The following is a 13,100-nucleotide window of genomic DNA, read 5'->3' as shown; positions in this document are numbered from 1 at the left end:
TTAAATTAATAACTGTATGAAATTCTGGTTGATGATACTCTTTGGATAGTGTGTTCTACATACCTTAGATGTTCCAAGATCATCTACAAGTCGTATAATCATTGATGACCAACGTATTATGTTGGGGCATTCTTCGAAGAATTCTAAGGCTTCCTTTGTTATTGGATTCGTGGCTGAAAAATAAGTATTCAATAGTATAGTTGGTACTGATACTGATACCCATGCATTATCAAGGTATTCTTGAAGGCTAGGGGTATATCCATTATAGTACCACTTTGCTTCCAACAAATAAGCTCTACATAAATTTGCCCACTGAAATATTTATGAAGGAACAATGAATTAGAGCTAGCATAACATATCGTGTGTTCAAGAAGAAGATATTGAAAGATTAGTATAGATGAATTTATAAGTCAAGGTCATACTGATTTTTTAAAATATTGAATGATGTGGAATCCTTGTTCCTTAAGTGTATCAAAAGCCATTTCATTAACTAAATTTTGTAGAGCTAGGAAACACATCTTCATATAATCTGGGAGCCCATCCATTCCATTGATATTCCAACTGAAATCACAAAAAGTTCACTTAAGTTATTATGTCAAAGATAGCTTTGAAGCATTCAAGGCCTATTTCTATTAATGCCAACCTCTCAACAGCATCCGTGAAGAGCTCAAGTTCATCCAAAGTGCCATACACATCATAAACATCATCCATTACCGTAATGATTAGATTGGCCTTTGTTGAAATTCTTTGAGAATAACCAAACCGAGGATGAAATGTACACCCCACTGTCCAGAAGAAATTCTCTGTCAGCCTATTTCTCACAAAGCCTAGCTTTTCTCCTAGGCCAATGCTCCTCCACCACCTTTATTTGAAAGAAATAAGAGAATGTCAATTTTCTTTTTATTTCAATGCATTTTCTTACCTTTTGAATCAGGTAAGTTAAACACTAGCTGTAATTTTAATATTTTGGTTATAACTAATTTTATTATTTGTTATTTTTACCACGAAATTTGATTTTAATTTTAGTATTTATCAGTTTATGCTTCAATTTCTATATAGTCATCCTTCTAACTTGGAAGTTCCAAGGGCTGTCAATAAATATGTTACCAATCAAGAATTATATATATCAAATGCAGCTCAATTTATAGAATGAGAATTAACAAGCTTTTGACCTTGACACTTGTTTGAGATCTTCCTGGTGGGTTGCTTCCACCATGTTGAAATCCAGTTTTGCAAGCTCAAGCAAGATAGGATTCATGTCTTCTTTGCTCCTATATACATCAATGAACCGTCTCGCTTCCACTCTTAATATCCTCCAATGTAGTGGAAGCTCCAAGGCATGGCTCACCGTGGTAGAAAGATACTGATCGTTATTATGGTTGACAAATTCTTGGAGATGTTTTTTTGAGAATTCTCTTGCTTCATCCAAGCTATTCTCACCTTCTATCGAAAGGAATGACGCTTCATACAAGGATAGCATTCCCTTGGTATCATCACAAAGATATCTCTTAAAACTCCCTCCCTCCATGAAACTATCGAAAACTTCTGCACTCAGCAACCCAACAATCATTAAAGGGTGTTCTAAGGGCTCAAGAAGCATGTAATTATGATGTGTAATGTGTAATTTTGAGCAATGTTATAATCACAAATTATTTTATAATTTTGTTTTACTAATTATTGATGTAATGGGTGATTATTGGTACGTAAAAAATGATATTAGTGGTGAGCTCATGTAAGAATTTGTCACATCAATAATTTGTAAAAATATTTTAAAATAACGATTGCATGTAGCATTACTCACACTTTTTTATCCCCATCGAAGTGTATAGTCGTCTAAGATTCATTGATGCACAAAACCAAATTCAAGTAAGTTATATCTATTTTTATTGTTTTTTGTGTTGTAGATGTCATTAGTCAAAATAATAAAAAATATTTATCAAATAAGGAAGTGACAAGAGAATGTTTTATATAGAATGAAATGACAGAAAATAATATATATTGTCGATCATGACTGATTTATTAAGGATCACCCCAAAAAACTTGGGACTAGCTTGTTGTTTTTGTTTAGTTTCTAACAAAAAATTATTAAATTTACCCTAATTTGTGCACTTTTGAGGTCTAGCCACATTTGTGCTTAATTACACCTTAAAAGGACTACTCAAGTTGCAATTGAAACTCATAATTAGTTTTATATATTCAAGATCTATCTGTGCATATGCCCGCGCAATATACACTCAAACACAACATACACTCAAACAATCCAATCCAATCATATTTGCATAGTTTGGAATATCAAAACTTAACAGTTATTTTGCTAATAGAAATGAATATGGTCAATATAAAAATGAAACAAAATTTGAATTACAAAAAATGAAAATTTTAAAACGTAAAATCTCAAAATGAAAACATTTCAAAAAAATAAGGGGGCAAAAGTGCATCGCAGTTTAAAAACATTGGTTAGTAATAAATATCTGATCTATGAAATCAAAATTTTTCTTAATTACCTTTGGACACCTTATATCCATGTTGTCTAAGCAGTCGAAATTTAAGAGCTATGGCATATAAATTCTCCTCCTTCCATGTATCACCACAATGATCATTGTTGTATAGACCTTCCAAGATTGTCTTCATTTCACTCTCAAAGTGATAAGACAATCCTAGTCTTTGCAAACTATCTATCAGCTCCAATTGCTCTAGAGGACCCACCACTTTGTGAAACATCATCCTCACTTGTTCCTTCAACTTGTTAACCTGTCCTGTGTACTCTTCTCCCTACATCACAATATTATAATTAACATGATGATCCCAGCGATCAGTTTCCAGTAATAATATAAGTACTAGTAAACCTAACAATGAAAACAATACTATTATGTACGTACCAGGTATTCACTTCTCAGTGACTGGATGTAATCATAGTCCCAAATGGGAGGGTGGTAATTAGCCGATCGCCGAACAATATCAGTACTACTTGAAGTTTTGTTGGAGACCTTGCACTGGACAGAACCAGGAACAATGTCACTTCTGCTTGTTACAAGTGATTTGAAATGGATGGGACCTCTAGATGGGAGAGCTGCTCTTGGGAAATTGCAAATAGGGAGTGAAGCAGGTAGGTTGAGAGCCATTGACAAGGGCCTTTGATAAAGCTTATTATGGTTTTTGGGTTAGTTACTACTTTGAAACATATACGTTAGATATGTGCCTTTATATAGGCTTGAGAGAATCTCATCCGTATATCTATCCGTTATTATAATTTATATCACTTTTAACATGTGTAAAAAAAGTTCTGTCTTGGTGTGGGTAGTTCGACGTGGGTACCTCTGGTCGGCTCCTCATCTACCGTCGGTTTGGGAGAAAAAAAAAATTATATATCTAAAATATTTTTTTATTAATTTAATTTACTTTTAAAAATGTTTTTATACACCCAAAATCAAACAACAATACAAATCACAGATTTTTTTTTTCTCTCTCTCTCATGAGTTTCATCTCATCTCTCTTTTCTATTTGACTATCTCTGCATCTCTAAATCTAGGAGTGATATTGGGTTGGGTCAGGTTGGATTTACTGTGGCTCGAAACCCGAGCCGATAAAAATCGGGTTTGGCTGCTTGAAACCCGACCCGACCCGACCCGACCCAAAATATCGGGTCGGTTTTTTGGATCTCAGGTTAGATCTTGGGTTGGACCTTTTTTTTTTTTTTTTCATGAGCCTTTATACTAGCTGTTACTATATTCTTTTTTGCAATAATAATCTCTCATTAAAAAAAAAAAAAAAAAATTCAATATCGAATCATTTGAAGTAAAACATTCAAAGTTTCAAACCAATGCAACATCTTCACCCTCAAACTAAAAGAGTGAAAGATCATATTATTTAGGCGAAACTATATTATTGGTCTATGAAGTTTACCCTGTGTACACAATTGGTCCCTCAAGTTTGAAACGAGCACAATTAGTCCTTTAAGTTTTAAAACGGAGTTGCATTGGTCTTTTTACTAACTTCTGTTAACGGTGTTATTTACGTAGCTAACTTCCCAATGACTTGACATTTTTTTTAATGATGTGGCATATTTTTAATTAAAAAATTACAAAGTAAGTGAGAAAAAATATTAACTAGTACCAAATTAAAAAACATATATTTTCTACCTACTGTAAAAACCCACAACGAGAGAGAAAGGGAGAGAGAAAAGAAATCAAACTAGAAAAGGAATAATGCTATAAAAAAAAATTATATATATATATATATATATTATGCGATTTCTCACTGTATAGAAAGAGAGGAAATGGGGAAGAGGAATAATGGGTCGTAGAGAAAACTAGAAAACTTGTCGATTTGAGCTAGAGTAGTTGTAGGGATTTGTGATTAAAGAAACAGGTTGCTGACTATTTTTTTATTCGTTCTCTTTCTCTTTTTCTCCGATTATCTTTATTCATTTTCTTTTGTTTTATGGGGTTTGATTTCTTTCCTCTCTCCCTTTCTCACTCGTTGTGGGTTTTTTATCATCCATCTTTATATATATATATATATATATATATATAAAATTTTTTAATTTGGTACTGGTTAATATTTTTTTCTCACTTAGTTTGTAATTTTTTAATTAAAAATATGCCACATCATTAAAGAAAATGCCAAGTCATTGTGAAGTTAGCCACGTAAGTAACACCGTTAACAGAAGTTAATAAAAGGACCAATACAACTCAGTTTTAAAACTTATGGGACTAATTGTGTTTGCTTCAAACCTGAGGGACCAATTGCGCACACAGGGTAAACTTCAGGGACCAATAGTGTAGTTTCGCCTGTTATTTAACTATTTGAATCTGCTATTAATAGTAGAAAATAAGAGCTAAAATCTCCTCAGCAAGCCACACTTATGACTATTAAATGAATATACACAATAAAAACATAAAATTGTATGGTCCATCTCCAATTATCCATCAAGGAAATTGCAGTTGACTTAACACGTAACACTTCATTCAGTGTTCCTGCAAAACGCATCCTCTGTATCAACTACTATGAATGGAAAACCTTGAAGTTCACCAAAATTCACAAAAACAAAGACCAAGTCTTACATTAACAATTATACACACACACCTAAAATAAACAATGTCAACTACAATGCCCTACTTATTTTTATCAAAGTTCCAACTTTTGACGTAGACTCCAAACTATCCAAATTTGTAAATATGGGTAATTGATTTTTTAAGCAAACTATCTATTAGTAAAAAGTTGGTGCACATCAAGAATGTGATCGTGAACAAACAAAATCTTGAAGTTTTTCCCACACATCCAATGCTGCAGTTCTATCTTGGTGTCGCTTATTCTTGCTAATCTGTACATTTGTAATATACATTCACATCAAAAACAAAAATTTGAGTAAAAAATAAAAACACTGTATTTTACATATTGACTGACATAGACCAATGTGGAATATGGGACGATGTGTACTAGTTAAATAATTGGTACCCAATTTTCTAGTCGGAATTGACTTGATTAGAGCTGATTTAACATCTTATCCAATATTCACATTATCAAAAGAAAAGGAAAATGCAGAACTATTCCCATTTGACATTTAGTTTCATAGACTTCACAAGGCACAAGGAAGTTATGCAAAGGATGACAAATAAATAACAAGGAAGAAGCACGTGAAGATGACTTGGGGACGAAAGGCACTAGCAGAAAGAAGAAAAACTGGCCCATAATGAACCACAAATTACTCATTGAATTGAACTTACAGCTCTTCTCTTTCCGAAACCAAGACTGAATAGCCCTTTACCTATCAACAATTCTTTCAGCCTGTTTTATTTGTGCGTTAAACCTATAATTAGATTCAAGGAAGAACAATACCAATAAGTTGAAGTTTAATCTTACCATATGATATTCTAGTTGAAGTTTAATCTAACCATCAGAATTGTCATATTTATTTTCTCTCCTTACATAACCACACACGATTGAAGGGGAATATGATACAAGGTCGTAGACTTAAATCTTAAAATAATCTTATTTTCAATTCAGATCCCCAACTTAAATGTTGCAAACTTAGGAAAATATAGTGAAGTAGAACATAGTTAAGCATTTTTTGAAAACTAATTTATAAAGCATAAAATTTTTCTATTACTCTGTTTTAATGGTTGCAAACTAATTTATAACCATCTGATGTGCATCTGATAAAGATATGGCTACTAGTTTTGAAAGTTCAATATGGGTATGAAACACCCTTAAACATTTAGACCCCCAGAAACAAAAATACCAATTCAAACTTTCTATCAAACAATTAATGTGCGGAATATGATAACAAGCTTAATGGAATTGATAAAGCAATCTATGCCAAATATAAACACATCCACAACAGTAAATATAAGACAAAGATAAAGGAAAGAGAGATGCAAACACACGGACAACACACGATGTGTTATCAAAGAGGAAACCGAAGTCCTTGGCGTAAAACCTCTCCGCCGCCCTCCAAGCGGTAATAAAATCCACTAAAGAATATAGTTAGGATACATGAACAGCAGAAGACCCTCCAAGCGTAATCTACCCAAGTACCTAAGCCCTCCAAGCTTCTTGCTCCAACGAGGTTACACCGAACCTATTTCTTCTTTAACTTCCCGGATTCCGCTACTTGACCATAGCATCAACCAATGTATATTGGTTTCTTTCCAAACTGCTTCCCAAAGCACCAAATGGACCTTCTCACAGACGTAGGTGTGGTGAGATAAGGGTTTGGTAAATGACCTCTCAAGGGTATGACAATGGAGAGGAAGAGAGTAGAGGAATTTGTAGAGTCTCTTTAGATGAAGATTGGGGATGAATCAATCTTGTTTTTCTCTAGGATTTTCTCTCACAAAATTCTCTCTAGAAACTCTCTCAATATGGTGGGTATAAGGGTGTATATATAGTAGGGTGAGAAGGGAATGCAAAACGTTAGTTTTTGCCAAATAGGGCAAGTTGGCGACTTGATCTCGCGGCTTGACCAAGTCGCGAATTCAAGTCGCGACGTAATGGCCTGGCCAGACTGGAACTTTTGTCCTGTAGCGTGACAGCTAGCGCGACCCTTCAGCTTCCTAGTGTGCCTCTCACGTGCCTGCCTTTCGCGGTTTGCTAGTCGCGATCCACCCGCGAGCCCTAACCGCGAGACTCTGTTTTTCTTGCACACTCTTGAGCTTTTCTTCACATCTTCTTACACACTACCCTTATAATTTTCCCACCTAAATACAGGGTTGCTAAGTGCTAAATTACAAGCAAATTGGTTACGGAATAAAGCCAAGTAAATGGTTGATTAGATTCAACCTTACATCCCCCATTTTGTATATATAGGTATATATATGGATAGGTTGTAATAATATTGTTTGAGTTTGGAAAATATTGTTTTATAAAGTTGTTAAAGTGAAAATTTGAAATTCAGCATTTTCGATCAGTCGAAACTTTGGCTTGATCCATCGAAATGGTAAGAAAATAATCTTGGAGCCTTTGGATGAATTGATTGCTATTTGATTCCTGTTCGATTGATTGAAAAGAGCACTCGATCGATTAAAAGGAACTTTCGACTGATCGAAAGTTGTAAAACAGGATTTTCTGCAGGATTTTCTAGTAATTGTTCTGAATGTTTGAAAAGGTATCAAGCTTTGTGAACAGTTTTATGAAACATTTTGACTCTCCATACGTGCCTTTTGATGAAATATAACCCTATGAGTATAAATAGAGGCTTATGTTCACTTGAAAAAAACCCAAGAAATCCTGTGAGTATTCTTTAAAATTGCTATTTGTAGAACCCAAAAACTTAGTTGTATCATGAGGACAAGTTTGTAGAAATCCTTTAGCAACTTGCATATGGGGACAAATAATATTGTTTATGAATAACATTCAATTGTGCCTCCAAGTCAATCACTAATTTCTATTTACTCGACATGTTTATTTTGTTCTTTCATTATTATTTCTTGATTTGATAAAATCCCCAACACCCCATAATATAATATAAAAACAACAATAATAATAATTAATAATAAAAAAAAAAATTCTGTTTTGGATAACAGACCATTAGCTTAGTAACATGATCCTTTAATTGAACACTTTTTTTAGAACAAAAAAAAAAAAAAAAAAAAATCCTCTCTTTGTCTATTAATGGCCACTTGTTAGTCTCTCAGAAGTAAATCTTGGGAGAGGAGATATGGGCACGGTTTTAACTTCTGTACTTCAATATGAAGGGGCAGCTTTCGAGATTGTTATTGACAGGCAACAGCGCAAACTCTTTTATTATTGCACCTGCAGAAACATACTCAATTAATTGCATTAGAATTAAAAACTTCGTAGTTGTATTAGCCTAAGAATATGAATGAGCATAATTTTAACCCTCAACGAATAATTTACTGCGTGGCCTAATCACAACCCATCCATGACTTGCTTAAAGAAATCAAGTTCAATGCAATTTGTGCTGCAGCGTTGGGCTTTTGGGAAGAGTATCATGGTCTTTGAGTTGAGCTTGGATTGGCCCTCAACTTATGTCAACTTGCTTGTGTTACAAACATCGCATCCGTGCAAAGATTACTTCTTCTTTTTTTTTTTTTTTATATTGTTTTTGATAAAGATTACTCTTGAAGTGCCTCACCATGAAAAAGAAAAATAAAAACAACAGAATTGACTTTCTTGTGATAATTCAAAGGTCACTAATAGAGATTGGCTTGTTCAATGGGGGTTACTCCATTCAATCTATTTTATGTTTAAGTAGCACCTCCCCAACTATAACAAAGATGGCTCTCTCCCTCTAAACTCTCTCTCTCCCTTTCCTCAGAAGCTCCGATTCTATTGTCATCCTCTTTACCTCCCTTCCAATTGTCAACCCTTTTTACTTTTTGGTGTCCCCTTTGTTGAAGTAGGTGGGGTATTTATACTAGTGGATGCTGCAGCTCCCCAAGAACAGGGGATGCATAGTGGGCTGTTTTCCCATTAGCTGTCCTTTTACCTATGTTTAGTAGTAGTAGTAGTAGTAGTAGGAGAAGGAGGAGGAGGCTTACTAAAGATTGATTTACTGTTTAGACAGGTCATTCAGCATTTAATCCTGAGTGAATGCTGGTAGGTGAGAGTAATTAATGCAAAACTAGAGGTGGGAAAGTAAACCTAAACCCATTTGCTCGTCCAAACCCATCGACTCTAATTGAACCCAAACCCACCTAATTATTAGTTGGGTTAAATGGGCATCAACCAAATTAAACCCATTGATTATTAGGTTTTAACTAAAAACCCATTGAAGCCCATTTAACCCAAAAACAATATACTCAAATTCAACCCAACCCTTCCCATAAAAAAGAATAAAAAAATAAAAAGAACCCAGCCCTTAGACATTTCAGTGTTTCACGAGGGTTTTCATTTTCCCTCATTTTCTCGGCCTTCTATCGTGTTTTAGTCGGAGACCCAGTGATCTTTTTTCTTTCTTTCTATTCACCACTTTGCACTGTTTGGTCTCTGAGAAAGTTTAATCTCCATCAAATCCAGGAAAACAAGAAACCAAACCAAACCATAAATCAACCCAAGAAATAAACCCATAAACATAGTAACCAATCCATCTCTAGCAAACCCATAAAGAGATATATCTCTATATAATTATCATTATTCGAAAGCATAGGCATAGAGAATGATTTTTGAGAAAGAGAGAGAGGGAGTGACAATGCCTGCATTGGACACTTTCGATTCATTCCTTTTCTCTCTAAGCAGAGCTCTTTTGCAGCCCTTTTGGAGTCTTTGTTCAGATCCAAGTTTGCAAAAAAAAAAAAAAAAAAAAAAAAAAAAAAAAAAATTTTTTTTTTTTTTTCTACCCTTCTTCGCTTCAAACTCACGGTTTCTTTTTTCAAATCCAAAATCCATTTGGTTGCTGAGAAAGTTGAGGAATTGATAGTTTTTATTCTTCACTGTCTTCTTTTTTGAATTTGGTGTATGTAATAGAGCCATTTGGCTATATTTGGTTCAACTGAATCGAATTTTCTTCATTTGGCTTTTGTGTGTGTGTGTGTGTGTGTGTGTGTGTTGGTTTTTGGTTCTTAAATAATTGGAATCCAATTTTCAAAATTCATTTCCTTATTTTTCTAAATTTTCTCGGTAACCAAACGGTGGACCACTTAGTTTCTTATCTTATTCCTCTATTTTCCTGTCGCTAAGTTGTTATTATATTTATGGGCATTTTGGTAATTTTGATAATTGGGTAATTGGGTGGGTTGAGGTTTACCCATTATAATTGGGTTGGGTTGGGTTTGAGTTAGGGTTAGAAATAATTAGTTAAATGGGTTTTAATGGGTGAATGAGTTTTATATACCTAACCCAATTATGTCCACCCCAAACCAACCCATGTGACACCCCTAACAAATACAGAAGTGACTATTATTTCTCTCAAATGTCTCTTCCTAACCTAACCTAGCCTTTCTCCTTGACTACTTTTCAATCTCAATCTCCACCGTTCCCTATTCCAAAGGCCATGCCAAGGATTCTTCCTTCTTTGATCAACTGTTAATGGCATTCCTCGGTTGGTGTCCTTGTGTCGGGCCTATTCGGAAGAGGGCTCAAACTCATCCATTCACACACACCCGCACAATTAACACAACTAATTTTGCTAATACCTTGTTGTGCTAAGTCACATGTTTCAAACCATTCCTCTCCTTTTTTTTTTTTGTTGTTGTGTGTGACTATTTTTCCTCATTACTCCTCACCTTATAGTTACTTAGTTCTCCAACTATTCTTCTCCATTTTGTGGTTCTTCTTCTCCCAATTATTCCTCCATCTTACGTTACTTTTCCTTTAACCTTTTCTCTTACTTTTTTTTCTTCCAGTTATTCTCCTCCCTATCTTTTTTTCAAACCATTCTTCCCCTTGCACCTCTCTCTCTCTCTCTCTCTCTCTCTATATATATATATATATATTCTTCTTTCTTTTGGTAGAATTTATTTATTCTCTTATAGCTCAACTTTGGTTTGATGACTTTTTGTGATGTTGACCGCTTTGTTTGGGTTGATGCAGGTTGGTGTTTTGGTATTGTGTTTCTTAGTTCCCCATCACAAGTCCTCTTTCTCCCTCTTGTCGCTTTGGTTTGATTTTAGTTTAAATTAATATTTAATTGTTTTGGAAGTGGGAGTTTGAGTTTATATCAAAAAACAATCTACCTAGCTATATATTTGAATGTGCCTACCAAATTCATTTACGTACGTAATTGAGTATTAAAAAGTTTATCTCTTATGCCTTTGATTTCGTTTTAATTTTGAGTTAGATAATTTTATGAATTTGTGATGGCTTTGATTATTATGATAATTTTCTTAAGAGAATGAGAAATCTAAAATGCATCAAAATAATAAATTTAAGTCTAAAAAAGTTCAATTGTAAAGAATAAAATCTAGAAAAACATAGCCTACTTTGACACAAATTTGGAGAATATAGCCTGTTTAAAAAATAACAACATTAACCAAATGCTCCTAAAATATGCAAATAAAGAGTAATTGATATAGAAAGATTAAATAGAAATATACATTTGTAGAGACAAAGAGACAAAAAAAAAAATTCCTGAAAAAATTGTTGCACTTGGAGAGAGAGAGAGAGAGAGAGAGAGAGTGAGAGAGTCAATGAACATAAATGGTGATGCTTATATGCAATCAAGAAAGAGAAAAACGTTGAGTGTTGGGATACCTGTGTAAGTAACTGAATCTACTTCTTTTAAAGACATCTAATTTAAATGCATTATCTTTAAAAAATTTCAGAACTCAAATTATACATTATATCACTTTAAAAAATAATCACATATTTACGTGCCTCGCGCAGATCTGGGCTAGTGTATAGTATACACACGCACAAGGCAATTTGGAAAATAAAAAAGTCAAATCATATGAATTTATTATATTAAGTATATATGTTAGGGTTTTTTACGCAAGAATAAGGCATTTTCTTATCATTCTTTCACATGAATAAGACTAAGACTTCATATGGATGAGCTTATTTTTTCTAGATCAAGGGAGAATGTATAACGTTTAAATTTTTTATTTTTTTTAATTACGATTATACTTTCATATTATAAACTAATTATGGTAAGTAAGTTGATGAAAATAAATTAATCCAAAATGCACACTAATAATTATCGGGTAGCTAGACAAGATTCTAAAAATATCATGTTTAGTGGTTTAGTAATGAATAGAAAGGAAAAAGGAAGAGAGAGTAAAAAAGATTGTAAAGATAAATCGAGAAACAAAATAGCAATTTTTTCCCTTCATAAAAAATAAAATAAAAAATAATAAAAAATAAAATAAAAAGAAGGAAAATTTTCCAAGAGTTAAAAACTGTTTTTTTTTTTTTTTTGACAGAATAGATAGACGAGACTTTGTTTTTTTAATACATGAAAGCAATTGATGAATCCAAATTATAAATTCTCAACAATCCACGTGTGTGCATGAGAACCAGTTTCTAGGATTGTGAAGATACCTTGGCTAGCTTTAATAACTGATCAAATTCTTCAGTTTTGCATGCAAGCATAATGGGACCTTCTATTTTTGCTTCAAGCTCATCTTCTTGTGACTGCACAAACAATTCTTGGAAAGCTGGTAATGATAGATACTTCACTGGAACTTCGTACCTCTTCCTCTCTTCTCCCACGTACATACCTATATGACCTTTTAGAACTTTGCAGGTCTTGGAGCTTTCAGTAGAGTCAATTCGATTGTACGAGTTCTTTGAATGACTGAATAAACCTAGTTTTTTCATGAGCATGCTGATTTTCCTACGAGCAAAGGTTGTGAAATACATTATTGTTCCTTGGTTAAGAGATAGAGAAGACCAAGGAAGAATGTCCTATATATATAGCTAGCAGTGACATTAAAAATCACAAATATACAAATTCTCCTCCCACGATTTGACCATAACAGTTATGCCACCAATGCTTGAGAATGCCAGCTGGCATGATACATAGGAGAAAAAAAAAAAACCAGCAGCCTAACTCATTCAAATGGTTTTATTTCTGAAAATGGGTTACAAGACTTTTTGCCCTTCTTTTTCAGTTTTTCAACATTCAGTTGGCCAGTTGTTAAATTTTATATTGTCAGAAATGTATTTGGTTTGAAACTTTGAATTTCAACAGCTGATGAGTG

General features: G+C 33.6%; 2 protein-coding genes across 2 annotated transcripts; both read right to left on the bottom strand.

The window, feature by feature from the left end:
- On the bottom strand, positions 1 to 3,152 carry LOC111993675 (myrcene synthase, chloroplastic). Its single transcript, XM_065762071.1, has 6 exons — positions 2,880 to 3,152; positions 2,505 to 2,772; positions 1,173 to 1,545; positions 644 to 862; positions 423 to 561; positions 1 to 312 (listed from the first exon to the last, which is right to left on the bottom strand). Exons 1-6 carry the CDS (start codon positions 3,120 to 3,122, stop codon positions 1 to 3), a joined length of 1,554 nt encoding a protein of 517 aa, XP_065618143.1. The 5' UTR covers positions 3,123 to 3,152.
- Positions 3,153 to 5,230: 2,078 nt separating this feature from the next.
- LOC112017694 (auxin-responsive protein SAUR20-like) lies at positions 5,231 to 12,759 on the bottom strand. Its single transcript, XM_024050145.2, has 2 exons — positions 12,439 to 12,759; positions 5,231 to 5,323 (listed from the first exon to the last, which is right to left on the bottom strand). Exons 1-2 carry the CDS (start codon positions 12,757 to 12,759, stop codon positions 5,231 to 5,233), a joined length of 414 nt encoding a protein of 137 aa, XP_023905913.2.
- Positions 12,760 to 13,100: the final 341 nt, after the last annotated feature.

This window comes from Quercus suber, unplaced genomic scaffold (genome assembly GCF_002906115.3).
Source record: "Quercus suber isolate HL8 unplaced genomic scaffold, Cork oak 2.0 scaffold_441, whole genome shotgun sequence".
In the NCBI taxonomy this organism is placed as follows: domain Eukaryota; kingdom Viridiplantae; phylum Streptophyta; class Magnoliopsida; order Fagales; family Fagaceae; genus Quercus; species Quercus suber.
Note: the sequence above shows the minus strand (reverse complement) of the source record. Positions and strands in the feature narration are given on the sequence as shown.

Coding starts and splice junctions, on each gene's coding strand:
- LOC111993675 (XM_065762071.1), bottom strand. CDS start 3,122: ATGGCTCTCAACCTACCTGCTTCACTCCCTATTTGCAATTTCCCAAGA. Junction 1,546..2,504: donor TGGATATAAGGTGTCCAAAG/GTAATTAAGAAA, acceptor TGCTGAGTGCAG/AAGTTTTCGATAGTTTCATG. Junction 313..422: donor TTCAATATTTTAAAAAATCA/GTATGACCTTGA, acceptor TAAATATTTCAG/TGGGCAAATTTATGTAGAGC.
- LOC112017694 (XM_024050145.2), bottom strand. CDS start 12,759: ATGTATTTCACAACCTTTGCTCGTAGGAAAATCAGCATGCTCATGAAA. Junction 5,324..12,438: donor AGTTATTAAAGCTAGCCAAG/GTATCTTCACAA, acceptor ACAAATGTACAG/ATTAGCAAGAATAAGCGACA.